The sequence below is a fragment of the Ovis canadensis genome, chromosome 1, assembly GCF_042477335.2.
Source record: "Ovis canadensis isolate MfBH-ARS-UI-01 breed Bighorn chromosome 1, ARS-UI_OviCan_v2, whole genome shotgun sequence".
Classification (NCBI taxonomy): domain Eukaryota; kingdom Metazoa; phylum Chordata; class Mammalia; order Artiodactyla; family Bovidae; genus Ovis; species Ovis canadensis.
The window spans coordinates 88,152,119-88,171,736 of NC_091245.1; the positions used below are offsets into that span (position 1 = coordinate 88,152,119).

At 52.3% G+C, this 19,618-nt stretch overlaps 1 protein-coding gene across 1 annotated transcript in view; it reads left to right on the forward strand.

Annotated features, from left to right (window-relative positions):
- SLC6A17 (solute carrier family 6 member 17) overlaps positions 1-12,860 on the forward strand; it is a 38,608-nt gene extending 25,748 nt beyond the window's left edge. Inside the window, exons 6-11 of the mRNA XM_069573699.1 lie at positions 3,562-3,803; positions 4,090-4,282; positions 6,160-6,352; positions 6,926-7,085; positions 8,295-8,457; positions 8,960-12,860. Of these exons, the coding sequence (XP_069429800.1) occupies positions 3,562-3,803; positions 4,090-4,282; positions 6,160-6,352; positions 6,926-7,085; positions 8,295-8,457; positions 8,960-9,328 (1,320 nt within the window). The 3' untranslated portion in view covers positions 9,329-12,860. The remainder of the gene's footprint in view (positions 1-3,561; positions 3,804-4,089; positions 4,283-6,159; positions 6,353-6,925; positions 7,086-8,294; positions 8,458-8,959) is intronic.
- Positions 12,861-19,618: the final 6,758 nt, after the last annotated feature.

Below are 19,618 nucleotides of genomic sequence, written 5' to 3' on the forward strand. Positions count from 1 at the left end.
TCAGAGCTAGAAGAACCCAAGCCCATCACTTTACTGTGCACACAAGGAGCAGACTCCTTCATAGGCACGCAGCAAGGGGCAGCCAGCCTGGGACCATGTGGGGCTGTCCCCACAGGGGAGGCAGATTTTCTAGTTCACTCCTTGCCTTCCTCATCTGTCTGGAGTGAAGTCACTTTGGTCGGCCTCAGCAGCAAAGGTCTGAGGGGAAAGTGGTCAGAGGAGGGTAGCTGCAGGCCAGCTGTGTCAGGAGATGGAGCTGGGAGGATGCCACTGCCCAGTGTCGGACAGTCTGTATTTAGTAACTCCTGAGTCTCAGTGGGCTGGCTCCAGTACTTTGAGTGAGTTATTTCATCTTTGGTCTTAGTTTACTCTTTCCAAATATAAATAACAATTCCTTGCCCTCCACCAAAAAAATTCCCCCCAAACACCTGCAAAAACCAAAAGCCCACCCCTGGCTGACCTGGTCAGAGGCATTTTGTCAGGATTAAAGGGTCCTGTGCACAAGGCACTGCTTGAGACTGTGCGTTTGTCTCCACAATCACTTTGGGAGGGAGTTGTTCAGTCGCTAAGTCGTGTCCAACTCTGCAGCCCTATGGACTGCAGCAGGCCAGGCTTCCCTGTCCTTCACTGTGTCCTGGAGTTTGCTCAGACTCGTGTCCATTGAGTCGGTGATGCCATCCAACCGTCTCATCCTCTATCATCCCCTTTCCTCCTGCCTACATTCTTTCCCAGCATCAGGGTCTTTTCCCTTGAGTCATCTCTTCGCACCAGGTGGCCAAAGTGAAGCTTGGAGCTTCAGCGTCAGCATCAGTCTTTCCGACGAATATTCAGGTTTGATTTTCTTTAAGATTGACTGGTTTGGTCTCCTAGCTGTCCAAGGGACTCTCAAGAGTCTTCTCTAACACCACAGTTTGAAAGCATCAATTCTTTGGCACTCAGCCTTCTTTATGGTCTAACTCTCACATCCGTACATGCCTAATGGAAAAATCATAGCTTTGACTATATGGACCTTTGTCAGCAAAGTAGTGTCTCTGCTTTTTAACATGCTGTCTAGGTTTGTCATAGCTTTTCTTCCAAGGAGCAAGTATGTTTTAATTTCATGGCTGCAGTCATCGTCCACAGTGATTTTGGAGCCCAGGAAAATAAAGACAGACACTTCTTTAAAAGTGTCTGAGTTTCCACTTTTCCCCCATCTATTTGCAGTGTAGTGATGGGACCAGATGCCATGATCTTTGTTTTATGAATGTTGAGTTTTAAGCCAGCTTTTTCACTCTCCTCTTTCACCCTCATCAAGAGGCTCTTTAGTTCCTCTCTGCTTTCTGCCAGAAGAGTGGTATCATCTGCATATCTGAGGTTGTTGATATTTCTCCCAGCAATCTTGATTCCAACTTATGACTCATCCAGCCTAGCATTTCACATGATATACTCTGCATATAAGTTAAATAACAGGTGACAATATACAGCCTTGCCGGACTCCTTTCCCAACTTTGAACCAGTCTGTTGTTTCATGTCTCATTCTCACTGTTGCTCTATGGCCTGCATACCCTTTTCTCAGGAGACAGGTAAGGTGATCTGGTATTCCCATCTCTTTAAGAACTTTCCACAGTTTGTTGTGATCAACACAGTCAAAAGCTGTAGCATAGTAATGAAGCAGAAGTAGATGTTTTTGTGGAATCCCCTTGCTTTTTCTATGATCCCACAGATGTTGGCAATTTGGTCTCTGGTTCCTCTGCCTTTTTAAAATCCAGCTTGTACATCTTGAAGTTCCCGGTTTAGGTACTGTTAAAGCCTAACTTGAAGGATTTTGAGCATTACCTTGGTAGCATGTGAAATGAGTGCAATTGTGTAGTAGAACATTCTTTGGTCTTTTGGGGGGAAGACTTTATTATTATTCCCATTTTTCAGCTGAGAAAACAGAAGCTTATGAAACAGGTACTGTCATTTGCCTAAGCCTTCACAACAGTTTCAAGAGGGAGTCAGACTTAGATCTGGGTCTGTCTGACTCCACAATCCTATGCTGGGCCCAGGCCCTAGTCCCTGCCTTGAGGAACAAACAGTATAAGGAAAACAGACATGAAAATGTTTGGAAGTTACCCCATGCCCTCTAGATGCTGTGGAGGTCCTGGCTCTTCTCACATCCGAGGACAGGTGGAGGGTCGGGCCAGGGGTCCCCTCTCTAAGAAGTGTCTGAGTTCTGTGCTTCAAGTTGGGTGAGCTGAGGGGGTGGTTCTTCTGTGATCTAGGGCATGTGCAGATGAACTTTAGGTCTTTTTCTTTTTTGGAAAAGGGAGTTTGGGTGAGCAAGAGGGAGGAGTTGGTGTCTTTCTCGTGGTTGGATGAGGTATCAGGGAGATATTGGTGTTCTTACTTGTCTTGTACTGTTGTGCAGGCCATATACTGCATGGCTCCAGGAGGCGCCATTCACACTGTAGTCTAAGCGAATGACACTCCCTGGAGTTTGCCCTACACATCATTGCTGATAGCTTTGAAGATGTTCCTTGATATGATAGCTCCATGGTAAGCAGTGATGGCAGTTAAAATTAACCTGGAATTACTACTTAAGCACACAGCATTTATTTTAACTTACCTAGGTCTCACAACAATCATCTGAAGTTGATACAATTTTTTTTTTATTAAAGTATAGTTGATGTACAGACTTCCCAGGTGGTGCAGTGGTTAAGAATCTGCCTCCCGATGCAGAAGATGCAAGAGATGCGACATCAATCCTGGGTCAGGAAGATCCCCTGGAGGAGGAAATGGCCACCTGCTCCAGTATTCTTGCCTGGAAAATTCCATGGACAGAGGAGCCTGGCGGGCTACAGTCCATGGGGTCACAAAGAGTTGGACACGACTGAGCGTACACACACATATGCACACAAACGTGCGCACACACGTGCACACACATGCACACACATAGTTTTCGTACAATATTATTAAAATTACAGGTGTACAATATAGTGACTCACAATGTTTACAGGTTATACTCCGTTTATAGTTATTATAAGACATTGGCTGTATTCCCTGTGAGGTAGAATATATCCTCGCAGTTTATTTGAAGCCCAATAGTTTGTGCCCCTTGATCCCCTGCTCCTGTGTTGCCCCTCCCCACCTCCTTCTCCCCGCTGGTAACCACTGCTTTGTTTTCTGTATCTATGAGTCTGTTTCTTTTTCGTAATATTCACCAGTTCATTGTATGTTTTAGATTCCTGATACTCTTAATTTCTGCGTTTTACCTGTGGGGAACCTGAGGCTCAGGGGGCTAAGGGAATTGCCCGGGGTCACGCAACCACAGTTCTTTACCACTGTGCCGCGCCGCCTCTGTGAGGCTGAGGAAAGAGGGTGTGGTGGAAATTCTACTGCAGGTGAATAAAGCTCTTTTTTGTTGTTGTTGGCTGCCCCACGTGGCTTGTGGGATCTTAGTTCCCCGATCAGGAATGGAAACCAGGCCACCGCATTGGAGGTGCTGAGTCCTAATCACTGGACTGCCAGGGAATTTGCTAAAGCCGTTATCTCTGTGTCTCTTTTCTTCGCCCTGCCATGGCTGCCCCTCCCCTACTGTAGCTGGACAAGATGCTGGACCCCCAGGTATGGCGGGAGGCAGCCACACAGGTCTTCTTCGCTCTGGGGCTGGGCTTCGGGGGCGTCATAGCCTTCTCCAGCTACAACAAGCAGGACAACAACTGCCACTTTGATGCTGCCCTGGTGTCCTTCATCAACTTCTTCACCTCGGTGCTGGCCACCCTCGTGGTGTTCGCTGTGCTGGGCTTCAAGGCCAACATCATGAACGAGAAGTGTGTGGTCGAGTAGGTGGCCCCTCTCCTCCTGTCCTCTCTTCTCCAGTCCACCTTCCCCTGGGAGAGCCCCCCTCCACTGGGGCTGGGGGATGGAGGTCAGAGCAGCTCTCTGTCCTCAGCCCTGGACCACAGGGCCAGCTTCAGAGATGTCTGTGTCCATGGTCTTCAGTGACCTTCCTGGGTGTCTGCGAGGTACCCCTGGATGGTGCCCAGTCCTGCCTTTTTACCTTCACTTTTTTAAAAAACCTTTTTTTTTTTAAAATGTTTTTACTTTGCTGTGTCTTTTGTGCTGCAGGAATGCTGAGAAAATCCTGGGGTACCTCAACAATGATGTCCTGAGCCGGGCCCTCATCCCTCCCCACGTCAACTTCTCCCACCTCACCACCAAGGACTATGCAGAGATGTACAAGGTCATCAAGACCGTGAAGGAGGACCATTTCTCAGCCCTGGGCCTCGATCCCTGCCTTCTGGAGGACGAGCTAGATAAGGTATGGGGGAGGCTGTCCTTCCAGGATGGGCAGGAAGGCAGATGTGGGATTGCAGGGCCCAGAGACAGGCTATGGGTGGCTGGAGCTTGGGTGCAGAAAGCCTCCAGGGACTCATTCTTTGGTTTGATAAGCGAGGATCTACTATGTGCCGGAGAGAAAGGTACTGGCCAAAACCCCTGCCCTGAGGTAGGCTGAGTCTCACCGAGAAGACAAGACAGACACACACATCCCGGAAATCACAGGGAACCGGACAGCTCACCCGTTCCTTGAACGGGTTTCCTGCGCACCCATCACTGCCATGTGTGATGCCCTGGGAACTGTGCCTTAGACATGGCACGCAGAATGTGAGTGTTTACATTAGCATCTGCCCTTTGCTGCCTGTCCCTCCGGGGCCCTCAGGACAGCGCTGAGAGCTGAGTGTCAACGTCGTCTCCTGTTTTACAGGCAAGCAGCCTTTAAGTTGGGAGCCTGCTCGAGATCTCACAGCTAGGAAGTTGGAGAGCCAGGGTTCAAGTCTTGATGCTTCTGCCCCTCCCCCACTCGCAGGGCCACAATGACCTTTAGCCCCTGGGGAGGGCAGGGATATGCTGCCCTTCATTGACAAGCAGGCCCAAGCTTAGACACTCTGCTTCTGTCCCCGTTTGCACAGCCAGAGACTTTCAAAGTGACTGTTCTGTGAGGAGGGGTAACAGGAGACAGACATGCCCATGGGATCCTGGGATCCACCGCTTGCCAGGGCTCACTGGGGGCTGCACCAGCTCCCATCTGTCAGCCTCTGCCAACCCTGCCCTTCTCCATGGAGCCGGGGATGGTGAAGCTTTCCCTGCTTGTTAAAAAGTCATTGTTCAATTGCTCAGTCACATCTGACTCTTTGCAACCCCGTGGACTGCAACACGCCAGGCTTCCCTGTCTTTCACTATCTCCGGGAGTTTGTTCAAACATCAAGAACCCCATGAATAGTTGAAAAGTTAGCTGCATTCTACTGGCACCAACCTAATGCTCAGGGACTGAGTCCCCTTCACCTCTTCCCATGTGATCAAGAGCTAAAAGGCCTTGTCTGGGCTCCTCCTCCCTGGTTTCTTCCCCTGACAGTATAAAGGACGGCCCCCTTCCTTGAGACCCTGCCCCATTCTCACAGGTGGGGCCTGGTCCTCTGGACAGAGGTAGGATTTTTTAAATATAATACAATCTTGATAACAACCAAATGACAAGCACTACTCTCACACAGTTGGAGTGGGTGTTCCCTGACCAAACCCTGACACTGTGAGGAGGGTGCAGAAGTGATGTCAGTGGACAGTGTGTGGTCAGTTCCCCACGAGCAGGGGCCCCAACATTGCAGCAGTGGTTCTCCACCTTGGCTGCCCATCAGAGTCCCCTGGGGGCTTTATAAAACCTTAATATCCAGCTCTATCCCTAAGCCAAGCAGATCATTGTCCTTGGGGAGAGACTCAGGCATCAGTGTTTTTTAAAGGCTCCAATGTGAGTCCGCTGGGTGGCAGAGGCTGAGACCGCTATGGTAAGGTCTGGAACTCAGAGCTGGAGATGGCTGCACTGCTCAGAGGAGGAGAGTCTTGAGCTGGTTGTGTCTCTAAAAGAGAGCATCTTCATGTGAATCGCTGGGGGTCCTTAGACAATGCATAGATTCCAGGTCTCACAGGTGAAGTCCTGAATTAGTGTTTTACTCCCTGGGGTATATTCTGATGCCCACTCAAGTTTGAGACCCACTGGCCAGAAACAAGAGAATTTAGGTAGGGGCAGGGATCACTGGGAAAGAGGGAACAGTGATTCCTAAAGCTCCAAGGGCAGAGAGAAGGAAGCAGGAGGCTCCCAGGTGGGCATGGCCCCCACTGAGCCCCACCCTCTGCCCCCACCCTCAGTCTGTGCAGGGCACAGGCCTGGCCTTCATCGCTTTCACCGAGGCCATGACGCACTTCCCTGCCTCCCCATTCTGGTCTGTCATGTTCTTCCTGATGCTCATCAACCTGGGCCTGGGCAGTATGATCGGCACCATGGCAGGCATCACCACGCCCATTATCGACACTTTCAAGGTGCCCAAGGAGATGTTCACAGGTAACTCCTCCCAGCGGTCCCCACTGGCCTTGTGGGCTGCCCCGGTAGGGCGGGGGAAGCTATCAGGTGGTGGCTTTGACTTTAGGAAGATTGGGTTCCTACTGGGTTATTCATGACTCCATACTTAGAAAGCTTCCCTACTCCTACCCAACCCGGGACGCATCTGGAACCACCCCAAAAAGAGCACTTCAGAGCCAGAAGGGAGAAGGCTATTTGGGAATCTGTGCCAAACCTGGGCTGGGAGATAGGCCTCTTTCTTGGTTCACTTGCCCCTCTCCCCAAGGGCCTGCTGAGGTGTCTGGGAAGGATGGCCTCCCTCCTTGCCAACCCTGCACCCTGTTTCATCCTGATACTCCCAGCTCCAGGATGCTCCCCACCTAGTAGAGTGGGAGCTCAGAACCTGGGCATCTGGACCCCTGCCCCACTCCATGCAGGGCTGGGCCTTCTGGAGGGTGAGCTGCAGGCCTGCTGGGGGGAGGGCTGGGATGGGAGGAACCTGGGGGCCCTGAAGACACCCCAGGCCCCACCCACCCTGCACCTTTGCCCCCACACTGGCCTCCCGGCTCTCTGTAGTGGGCTGCTGTGTCTTTGCATTCTTCGTGGGGCTGTTGTTCGTCCAGCGCTCCGGAAACTATTTCGTCACCATGTTTGATGACTACTCGGCCACCCTGCCGCTCACCGTCATCGTTATCCTCGAGAATGTCGCAGTGGCCTGGATCTATGGGACCGAGAAGTAAGGGGTGGGGGTGTGTGGGGAGAGGTAGGGAACAGGAGGAGAGGTCCGTCGCCTCATGACTCCCCAGAGAGTGCTGTGTTTCCAGGGCTGCTTGTGATTTAGGCAGCAGGTCACAGAGTCAGAATGTTAGCCAGAAAGTGGCCCCCTACAGATCACTTAGGGAAACCAAATTTCCAACTGCCCCAGGCCGCTGGGCGGGAGTGGGGACTGCTCTCAGGTTGCGGTGCAGGGGCTTCCCGTTGCAGTGGCTTCTGCTAATGCAGGCATGGGCTCGAGGCACGCGGGCTCAGTGGCTGTGGTTCTCAGGCTCTAGGGCACAGGCTCACTGGCTGTGCAGCACGGGCTTAGTTGCCCTGAGGCATGCGGGATCTTCCCGGACCAGGGACCGAACTCGTGTCTCCTGGATTGGCAGGCGGATTCTTAACCACTGAGCCACCAGGGAAGCCCTAGAATTTATCCTGAATATTAGCGGAATAATGTTTTAAATCTGTGATACAGCAATAATACACATGTGCTTTATTCTTACTGCATTAAGTTACAAGATCTAGCTATGGGTCTGATAACAACGGTAATTTCTAAGTAGTGATGAGCATAAATGACATTTGTAGGTATCTCAATTGTAGTGTGATAAAATATCTGTGATTTAATCAATTCCTTACAGCCTCATGGGTACTGATAATACTGCTGTCATTGCTTGCACTTGTAATAGAAAGAAACACAAGATTTCAGTTAGGTGTTACTGAGGTAAAGATGATTTTTTAATTGCCATTCATGTACACAGTCTGCCAGTGTCCCGAATTCCACCCATAGGCCCAATGGTTAGAAACCTGAGTCAGGGCAGCCTTCTGCCTTTGGATGCCAGGGACAGGCACTTCTGCCTCTCCTCCAGCAGGGGGAGTCTAGAGCCAGGTCAGTGTGAGTGGGGTTGGGTGCCCGGGAAAGCCCTGTGGGGCCTATCCAGGTGCCCAGGGCGTGCCCTGTGGCCGGTATCCCTTCCCTGGGTGAGATGTGATGTGACATAGAGTAAGTTAGAGGTTAGCAGAGGCTTTTCAGAGGCCATCAGGGCCACAGACTAACGTACTGAATGTGAAGAGTGGAAGAGCCTGGACAGAAGGGACTTGTGAGTGAAGGCTTTTCAGGAGTCTGGGGGCATTGGGCAAGTGCAGTGGGGGTGCCAACTTCTGGACTCTCTGCTGCTCCTGGCAGGTTCATGCAGGAGCTGACGGAGATGCTGGGCTTCCAGCCCTACCGCTTCTATTTCTACATGTGGAAGTTCGTGTCTCCGCTATGCATGGCTGTGCTCACCACGGCCAGCATCATCCAGCTTGGGGTCACGCCCCCGGGCTACAGCGCCTGGATCAGGGAGGAGGTGAGAGTGGGGGCCTGAAACCCCAGGGATCTGGGGTGGCATCTTCCCAGGCCTTTAATACAACAGGTAATAGAGATAAACCCTTACAGGGTGACTGCTTGGTGCCGGGCCCCACCAGGGGCTCTGTACATCTGATCTGTAACCTTTTCAGCAACCCAAAGAGAGAGATGGTTTTATTGCTATCACACACATGGGAAAACAGGCAGAAAGCTGAATGCACTTGTCCAGTCTTTCTAACCCATGCTTCCCTTCTCTGTGGATGACTCTGTGACCAGCCCAACTTTACACAAGTATAGAAAATGAGACCTGGGGAGGCTCAGCCCTTAGCCAAGGGGACCAGCTGACCTGAGGGTCAGTGCCTGATGACCCCAACTCTGCCAGTGCCTGGGCAGTGTGGGAGGGATGGGAGTGGGCAGGAGGAGTCTGAGAGGGCGAGGCTGCTGCAGGGCGAGGCTGCTGCAGAGCGAGGCAGGCAGCAGCGCTCACCTGTGTGCACCCCTAGGCTGCCGAGCGCTACCTGTATTTCCCCAACTGGGCCATGGCCATCCTGATCACGCTCATTGTCGTGGCCGTCCTGCCCATCCCTGTGGTGTTCGTCCTGCGGCACTTCCACCTGCTGTCCGACGGCTCCAACACCCTCTCCGTGTCCTACAAGAAGGGCCGCATGATGAAGGACATCTCCAACCTGGAGGAGAACGACGAGACCCGCTTCATCCTCAGCAAGGTGCCCAGCGAGGCACCCTCCCCCATGCCCACTCACCGCTCCTATCTAGGGCCTGGCAGTACCTCACCCTTGGAGACCAGCGGCAACCCCAATGGACGCTATGGAAGTGGCTACCTCCTGGCCGGCACCCCTGAGTCGGAGCTGTGACCACTGCCCTGCCCTGCCCACCTCACCCCCACCCCCAACACACACACACACTCAGCCAGCCCACGTGTTCCCATCTGGCCTCGCCTTCCAGGCCAGGCCCTCCGCGCAAGGAGAGGGGCTCTGCCCTGTCTCATCCCCGACCCCTGTCCCAGCCGACTTGTGTTCCCTAGATCTGAGTGGGGCCTGGGAGAAGCTCTGTCCCCCAAGCTAAGCCCCCACCCCAGCTAACCTTCTGAGATCGTCTTACCAAATTGCCGCTGAGTAGCTGGAACCACCCAGAAGTCTCGACTCCGGGCACAGGGGAGTCTCCAAGTGGCTGCTCTCGAGTTCATCCCTCCCTCCCTCTCCTGCTGGTGCCTGCAGTTCTTAGGTCTTGGGGCCCCTTAGGTCTGTGCTGCCAGGTGGCAGCTGTGGCGAGGGTCATCGGGAGGGGTTAGGCAGGGTGTCCTGGCCGAGAGGTGCCCAGTTGCAGGTTAGTGATGGGACAGAGGTGCCAGGACTCAGGGCTCTGATTTGGGGATGGAGTCTGCAGAAATCCCCAGGCTCTGCTTGGTGAGGCAGATGGCTTCCGCTGGTTTGAGCGTGAGCCATGGCAGCAGAGGTGGTGAGATGAGGGGGCTCCTTAGCACCTTAGCACCCAGCTCAAGACAGACCTCCAGGACCTCGGCCTTGCCTGGGGTGGGTGGGGAGTGCTCCCACCCACCTGAAAGGGCGATGCCTGGCCCCAGAACTATTCCCACCTCCCTTAGGGCTGAGCCTGCCTGCCCTCCCACCCCTGTCCTGGAGGCCAGAGCGGTGCCTCTGTCTCTGCGCTCGGAGAGGAGAGGTTTCCAGAGCACACCTGATGGTTCCCAGCACAATTCAGATTTGGAGCACAATTGTGAAGCACACCCCCTCCCCTCTCACCCAGGGCCTGACTTTCTCGCTAGTGGCAGCTTCTCTCCTGGAACAGGGGCCCCTGGTGTTCAGGGGCTCACACCTGGAGAAAGTGGTAATTTCACTGCCCCTTTGGGCCACCACCACTCTCCTTGGATAAGCACAGCCACCCGGTGTGCACGGCGTGTGTGGACACCTCAGAAACCTTCCCCAGGCTGCCTGGCCAGTGGCAGGGAGGGCCGCATGCAGCACTGGGTACACCGAAGCTGCCCAGGGCAAGGGCCGGGACTCTGTCCTGGGTCCCAGCCTTGAAGCATCCCCACCCATGCTTACCTTCACGCCCCCAGGATAGGGTTGTAGGTTAAGAGGATTAGGATCTGATTGGAGGTCAGAAGTGTGCAGAGCGATGAATGGACTGATGAAAGGATGCAAGGATGGATGGATGGAAGGAAGGGGAGAAGGGGCGGAGGGAGGGAGCAAGACTGGCTGGGACAGCAGACCTCCATCTTGGAGAGCTGTGGTGGGCACGGCAGGAACAGGCCATGGTGCTTGGCCTGACGCCCCTCACAGAGGGCCCTGAGTTGCTCTTGTGCCTCTGAGTGCTCTCAGCACTGGCAGGGGCACAGTAGCCCCAGATCCTCTTCTTCACCCCTTAGTCCCTTGGCTTCCCCCACCCAACTTGGGGTCCACTCGCCATCTCTCTTCCTCATCCCTCCCCTGCACCTGCTCCATTGCCAGCCTTCTCAGCCCCGCCTGTCCCTCCTGAGTGTATGAGGGGAGGGGGGTCCACATCCACACACAGACATGAGCTTTTGGGGCACAGCATCCCACCATAGGCACCCCTTCACCTGACAGCGCCTCCTGCCTGGCCCTGTGCCTAATCCCGAGCAGAAATAGCACCAGGAAAAGCAAGGCCCCAGGAGAGACACTACTATATATACTCTTCTATATATTCTATTTCTATTGTATATTCAATCTGTACATGTGGGTGTAAATGCTGTTAAATGACAAACCCAATATTATACTGTGGCTGGTGGACTATTTTCATCCTCAGTGCTGTACAGATCTATTTTCATTGTATATTTGATATATTTTTAATTTTGTAGCGTGTGGCTGGACCAGGCCCTATCGTGCCAACCTGTGACAGGGTGGCTGAGCTGCGGCCGTCTGCTTGGTCCTGTGGGCTTAGTAGCGCTTATAGCTGCTGCTGTAGGCTGGGCCCATCCTGTTGTGTCTCTGCCGTTAGACATAGGGCCCAGAGCTTGGTGTGTGTGTGTGTGTGTGTGTGTGCACATATGTGGGTGTGCGTAGGGTGCTGATCTATGACTCTTAGTGTTCACGTTCCTGAAGACCATGCTGCCTCCTCCTCTCAGCTGTGTTGGGCAAGGCCTCAGGGTAGAGTCTTGTGGGAAGGCTGTGAGAAAAGCATATGCCTCTTGCTGGTGACTTACTGCCTTCACACCATCAGGCTTGCCAGAAACAGGAAATGAGGGGTCTTAAGGGGTGGGAGAAGTCTGCACATTTATTTTCCAGCCAGACTTCTGGCTGTGCCCACTGGCATCACAAGCTCTTCATCCCCGGGGAAAGTGCTGGGTTTCTGAAGATGCTGAGGCCCCAAGAGGGCCTCATCTCAGAGTGCCTCTGTCCGGCGTTTGTCCTTGAGACGTCCCTGACAGCGCTCAGAGAAGACGGCTGCCCCTCCTGTGTGCTTCTGACACACACACCTCTCTGCTCACTCTCAGGGGAGCTGGGAGTGGGCGGGGCCAGTGGGGTCAAGGGCAAGTGGGGCATCTAACAGGTAAGAGCCAGCCCCAAATTCTCTGGGGGAGCAGGAGGCGGTCAAAGAGGGCCGGGCCCCTGTGTTCCTGCACAGAGTCTCCAGGGGGCTCACTTTGGTGCTGTCCATGCAGTGTCCACCGGGAACAGAGCAGACTCCTGGGCGGGGCAGGGCGGGCCTGGGGTGTCCCTGAAGGAGTCCCTGGTCCCCGGTCCCACCTCTGCCTGGCCTCCAGCCCCCATCACCAGCTTCTTGCTCAGGGAGCCCTCTCCGCTGAGGCAACCTGAAGCCTGAGGGAGACCCATGTTGGGTGGATGGGTGGGCACACAGGCTGATGCCCACCAGACTGACTTTTGCCTTTGAGCAATAAGTCCGTGGGACTGCTGCTTTCCTAGTGCCAGGAAGAGACCCCTCAAGTCAGCCTATAGGACGTGAGGCTAGGGGTCAGAGCCTGCATGGTCCCAGGACCAAGCAGGCCTGCATTACAGGCAGGGGGCTGCCCTCTGCCCTTCTTCTCAGCCGCACTACCCCCACCACTTGCTACCAGAATACAGGTTGGGACACGTTTGACACCCTGAGCCCCCACCTGTGGGGCCTGCTGCCCCTTCAATGGAGCCTAGTGACTGGGGGTGGAGAAGGAGGGCCCAGAGTCCCTTCTCATCGCAGGCACTGCTTTGTACAGACCCAAGCACACACGGCCAGCAACCCTTTCAGTTCTGGCTTCAGTTCAGAGCGAGTCCAGGCCACGTGTCCCACGCTGGTCAGAACCCTGGGTCAAGGGCGCTCGGCCGGGGGGGGATGAGGCACCGTCACCCCTGCAGCCCCTCCTTCCTCTCTGCTCCCCACATGGTGTACAATAAAGTGTCTGTTCTTACCCAACGCCTCTTGCCTTTCTGACCTGCTCCAGGGTCAGGGAGAGGGGATGGGGGAGGTCACAGATCCTGAGGACAGATTGGGGGTGTGTGTGGGCGAGGACCACCGTGGGAGTCTGGAAGCTGGCTGGCTGTCCAGCTGAGGAGTCTGAGGGGCATGAAGAAGGGCACGCATTTATTCCCCTAGGAATTGTCCAGAATGGTTGATAGCACACACACTGGCAGCAGGCCTTATGGATTCCGAGTAGTTCACACGTCTAATCTCCTGTGAGCACAGAGTAACAGCTCAGAAATGCACCGCTGTCCAGGTTATTCCAAGTGAGGGAAATGAGGCTCCATCTGATGGTGTTTGGTGTCTGTGTACAAGATGTCATAGGGGAAATTCTTGCCCTGCTTTACTGCCGGGAAGAAAGCCGGTCAGTTCTGCCAGGGTGGAGGTGGGGAGGGCTGGGGGTGGGAAGGTGCCAGTGTCCAGAGGCCTGGGAGTCAGGTAGCGAGCAGCAGGGGGCTGGAGAGTTCTCTAGGAGCAGGCCGTGGTGTAAATTCTGAGGGAATGGCCCATCTCTTCAAGGTAGCTATCTCTTTCGCAAACTTCATTAGAGGGTAGAGATGAAATATGAGACTGCACATTGCTTGTTTTCTCAAAGTTCAGTCTCAAGTATTTATTGAGCATCTGCTGAATGCTCAGCTCTGAAGAACAGAATGAGCTGGGGGATAGGGGAAGCACCACTTTGTCCACTCTCAAGGGGCACAGACATTGGAAGAAACAAAAACTCTGGCTCCTGGGGGAGGCCCCACCCCACAGCACCCCACTCCAGTCTAGAATGAGGCTGCCTGATCCCTGACACAGCCTAAGTGCCCCAAGGAACCTTCTATTTCCTTTTCCTGCCGCAGAGAAGAAAGTGTTGTTCCAAGAATAGCCACCAGATGGCACAACAACCTCTTGCTCCAGCTCTTAGTCCACTTACCAGTTTCTCCATCTCTTATTCCTTTGTGGCTAATTTATTCTTGAACAATCATTTATTAAGTGTCCACCATGAACAGACTCTGTGCCACCTATGGATATACAAAGATAAATAAATCAGCACCCACTGTCCTGAGTTTGGAGAAAGGAGCCCCTCCTCTCCCACCCACCATCTCCAAATCTCCTCTCTCTCAAACAGGGGAATGTCTTGGTACTAAAAATATCACTCTTTGAAAATTAATTCACTTCTTTATTTGGAGGTAATGTTTGGGGTTGGAATGCCAGCCCTAAAGGACACATTAATTCACTAAGAAGCAGTATCACAAATGCTTGAGTTTGAGGGAGTTACAGAGTCAGATGTCCCAAGTTCAAGTTCAAACGACAGCTAGACTTCTGCTTCCTGAGAGAGTAATTAGAGATAGTTATTTAAGCCCTTTGAGCTTTAATTTTCGAGTCTGTAAGATAGGTATAATGAATGGATTGAATGAGATAACATGTTGTTATGTATCAATTTACTCCAAGGCTTAGTGGCTTGAAAAAACCATTTTTATTAAATCGCGTGGTTTTTTGGGTAAGGAATTCATGCAGGGCTTATCCGTGTGGCTCTTCTAGTGGCAACTGAGGTTGCTCAGTGGTATTCAACTAGCAGATAAGCTGGTCCAGAGAGCCCAAGGCAGGCTCACTCACATTCATTCAAATGACTGGCACCTCAGTGAGAACGGTTGGCAGTCTAAGCTCACACACTCCCCAGACAACTGGACTCCACAGCACAGTTCACATCCGGGCGGCCAGACTTGTATGCGATGGCTCAAGTTACCCAGAGAGAACATTTCAAGAGACAGGAGGTAGAAGCTGCCAATTTCTTAAGGCCCGGGCCTGGAAAATGGCACAGTATCACTTCAGCCATACTCTGTGGGTGACAGCATCTGCCCAGAGTTAACGGAAGGGCATACAGACCTCACCTATTGATGGGAGGGGACCAAAAGCTTCGCGGCCTATTGGAGGATGCAGAGATCGTCAGTCATTGGCCCCTGAGTGGGGCACAAACAAGTAAGTTCTCACAGGAGGTGAATGGTTAAGCTTGGGCCCTGCCCTGGGAGCAGACAGGGAGGAAGAGAAGGGCATGTGGGCAGGGGACATGGGAGACAGCTTCTTTCGCTGCACGTTTGCCCAGGCAGGGGACACGGGAGACAGCTTCTTTCGCTGCACGTTTGCCCAGGCAGGGGCATGAGCTAGGTCTGAGTCATGGCTCTATTGTCAACCCTGCCATGTGAGGCAAGTCCCTGAACCCTCTAAACCCCACTTTCTAAAATGAAGATAATAAAATCCCTTCCTCACAGAGACATTGGGAAGGAAAAATGAACTCCTTGTAGTAAACCTGCTGGAATCCAGTATAGAATTCTTTCTAAACGAATAGAATAGGAGTTCATTAAATATTAGCTTCCTTTCTTCTTACAACTAGAGTACATTCATGCACCTGCTTCATTCCAGGGCCCCTGTTACCCTTGCAGTGAGTCATTCTCCAAGAGCTATTCAGAAAGGTCAGTCTCAGCCTAAAACTCAATGAAATCAAGGAAGGAAAGAAGAGAAGGCATCATTTGAAGGAAAGGGAGTATCAAAGTGGGGAGGTCTCACCAATCTCACACAACTTCCTGCTCCCCTAACAACCATAACCAGCCAAACAGCCTCACCCAGCCCCACCCCCAGGGCCTGGGACAGAAGGAGAAGGCTTCTACAGACCATAGGCGTGTGGTGGGTTTTTTTTTTTTAAGGCCTCAAATTCTTTAACACTTCAAGGGAGCTGAATCCATGCTCCACTCCTGGAATCTGGTGGACAAAGTCTCCCTTTGACCAATAGAATATGGTGGAAGTGATGCTATATGACTTCTGGTCTAGATTAGACTAGGTTATGCCACTCCCACTGGGAGTTCTGGGGAAACCCAGCCACCCTCTAAGAAGTGCAACTATCCTGAGACCAGCCTGTGCCAGAGAGGACATGTGTTTGCAGGTGTTCTGTTGACAGCTTCAGCCAAGCTCCCAGCCAACAGCCAGCATCAACTGCCAGCCACATGGATGCACCACGGTGAACACTCAGCCCAGCTGAGCTTCAGATGTCTGCAGCCCCGACAGACACATCTGCTTGCAGCTGTAGGAGGGACTCTAAGCAAGGGCCAACAGTCTTTCCCAACTCCTGACCCACAAAATCATGAGCAAAATACAAAGCTTGTTGGATTTACACCATGAAATCTGGGTAATTTGTTTCACAGTGTATGAACCTTAGTGCTGATCTGGCCCAACTTTCTCATAGAACAGTCAGGGAAACTGAGCCCAGCAAGGGGAAATCAGAGCCTCATAAACCATGGAGTTAGAGTCAAAGGGCTGAAAGGGACCCGAGTGTCAACCAGGTGGGGGCAAAACTGAGGCCAAAGACTGGGTTTCTCCCAATCCAGTGCACCCTCCAGTATAGCAAGATGCTCACAGGGAGGGCTCTGGCCCTCTCCTACCCTCATCCCACTGCCTCATTAATTCCATCCATCAAACATAAACCAAATGTTCTGAGCACCTGGGACTGTGCTAAGCACTGAGAATATATAATATCAGGCAGGGGTCCCTGCTTTGTAGAAGCAATAATAATCTGACTTGGCACGATTATTCACCTTTCCCTGTTATATTCACCAGTGCTAGGGACTCTCCTGCATTTACTTACATAGCGGGAAGAAACCCTGGGAAATGGGGAGAAGACAATGTCTGTCACTCAACAACCACCCAGCCATTATTAGGATTACTCCATGTGAGCCCTGGTGCCAGCTGCAGAGAATAGCTCTGCCCTTGGCTCCCTGGGTCAGAGCTGGCTGCCTTCTAGGTCTATCTGCTCTTCCCAGAGCTGACCCAAGCAGGGAAGGACCCCTAGGCTTCATGAGCATCCAAGAGGAGCCAAAGTTTTTTCTGCCTCTCCAGACACCACTTTCCTTTCTCCGAGACCTTGCTAGAGGGAACCGGGCCCATCGGGACTAGTGAACACACTAATGGAATAAACCAGTTTTGCTGGAATTTGGCCCAAGTGGGAATAATCTGTACTCTTCTAGATGGAGAAGCATGGAGTGCCAAGGAGTCTTACCAGCTGGGCCCTGACCTACTGTGTGTCCATGGGCACTCTTACTCTCTACCCCCAGGCTAGGTCTCTACCTCAGCAGCCTTGAGCCAGGAGGGCTCTGGGGGTCCACTTAGCTGCCCCAATCCTGAACACTATTCCCATGATTCCCATGAACACTGTTCTACCTGCAGAAGCCACATGGACCCCGGGTCCTTCTTGACCCTTGGTGCAACCCCAGGCCCAGCTCAGTCTCCCAGCAATCGCTGCTGCTCCTCAGGCTTGGAATCTCTCAAGGAGAATGTGCCTGTGAGTTGACACCCAGGTGCCTTCCAGCCTTTTGACTCCAAATTCATGGTTTATGATACTCTTAGTCCTGGCTAGGCCTGAGCTTGTAGTCTACACCCTTCTGATCCTTTCCCTTTAAGAGCTGGGCCACCGAAAGGCCATCTTTGGAATTCCCCTGGGGCCCCAAATACACCTGCACTAGGATTTTCACTGCAACCCAGCCCCGTCTTCAGCCCTTGTGCAGAGCCCTTCCAGCTGACCTCTGCAAGGCCCAGCGGGCTGTCCTAATGTCTGGGTTCTTCCCAGATCCCTCCTAGGAAGGCTATCAGCATTTGATTTGGAGCCTGCAAGTCTCTGCAGGCTGCTTGGGGGTGGGGGTGGGAGGCAGGATAAAGTGAAGTGATAAGCACAAAGGAGGTTTCAGCCTCCACTCATCCTCCCAACTCTCCCTCCACAAGGGGAAAAGCTCTATCACCTTCTGCCTCTGTGATGATGGCTGATAAAGCAATTCAATTAACCAGTCTGGGAAGCAGGGAAGGCTGGGAGAGGATGCTGGCTCCTTGACCTGTATCTGAGGGAAGAGAGATCGGTCCTTGGCTGGAGCTGGAATACCAAAACAGGGATATGTGAATAGCAATGGTTAGGCTCTTGGCTTGGAACCTACAGGCCTGTTGCTAGGCCTGGAGCCCCTCAAAACAAGCAGAGTCCAAAGAAAAAAATGGAGAGGAGACTGGGTGGCTCATGTTATCCCAAAGTGGTTGAGCCTTGCACCAAGTAGGAAATGTAAATAGCTTTGATGTCAGGCTTTCAAGCCTTCCAGATCAGCCTCAGCCCTACGAGAGAAAGGGCCTTATAGGGGCCATTCCAGAGCCGACACCCCTCATCCAGCCCACTCTGGGATCAAACACTACTCTCTTTTCTCTTCATTTGCCATACCTTTATCCCTGCTGAGGAAAGCACACTGTGGCTGACACTTAAGCATGAACTGGCTCCCAGATGGATGTCATTTCCAGACAGCCAGAAGAAACCTGGGCAGTCAGGGAAGGAAAGTGGAGAAAAGGTGATAATGAAGGGAAAGAAGTTTGTGGAATTCAGAATTTCCAACTGTGACTGCTTTGTGGTCTTGCTTAAAACTGTCAGATATCAAGGTCTTGGAACAATGGAAAAGGGAGAGAGCAAGCTGAGACCCAGATGGGAGAGATAACCTGAGGTCCTGGAATTGACGGACCCTTTTTCTCCCAGGACCACAGCCAAGTGAGGTCTGGAGCATGGTGTCCTAGCACCACCAGGGGGCAGCACCTACCCATCCACAGTAGGCTGTCACATGGTTGGCTGAGCAGGGGGCTCTCTCCTTCCTGGGTTCTGAGCTCTGAGGAAACAGGAGGTCCTCATACACACAGAATAGAGGGAGACAAGCCCTACGAGGCCAACTGCCACATCCTGAATTCTCCGGAAAATTTCAGAGACGCTCAGGTAACAAAGTAGCCCAGAGCTCTAGGATAAAACCTTCAGCAAGTGGTGAGGTCTTCTCTGGAGGCCTCTGGTCTGAGGCAGAGCCCCCTACTCCAGAAGCTGGGTGTGCTGAGTCAGAGGCCCTCCTACCCAGTTCTCTTTCTCCCCACTGCCTCTCCTAGGCTAGGCCCTCTGTTTTCAGTTACTCCTTCTGGGTTCCTCTACCCCCATCCCATTTTCTGATCTTCAGGCCTCCTTTTTCCCTGGTAGCCTTCTCCCTCCACCCATCTCCCCACAGGCTTCTCACAATCTACACACTCTGCAGTGTGGAAACACCAAGAGAGCAGAGATTTACCAGGGCAAGGCTGGAGGGTCTATGTTTTGTTCATTGATTTCCAGTGCCTGGAATAGCTTCTGGGACATAGTAGATATTCAAGAAATATTTATTGAATGAACAAGTGACTTAGGAGTGGGATGCTGGCAAGGCTTTTTTCACCTCTCCCATCCACCTTCAGCATTCTCTCTCTATTCTTGGAATGACTGAGTTCAACCACCCTGAAGAATGGAAAGTAGAGGAGAGACCCCAACGGAGTTTGCCAGGACACAGTCAGCTAGGGCTTTAAAGCTATTCATTACAGTCAATTCTTTAATACCCTTGTTGTGATTCTTACTTCCTCATTCTAGCTTTTGGCTTGTCCTGGGTCTTCTTCTCAGTCACATTTGGGAGATTTCTTTTTCACTGAAGCAAACTCAAAGCCAGCTAAACTCTGAAATGCAGACATCAGATCCAAGGGGTAGAGAGACTAGACACAAAATGAGTGCCATCAAATTTGTGTTTCTGATTACAGTCCAGAATGTTGTTTAACTTGTCTGTGTGTTAGTAGAGATTACTGTTCATCATCGCATTATTTTGTTTTTTTCTGACCTCATTAAGGATGAGACTTCTGCGTATAAGGATTCCCCATATTTG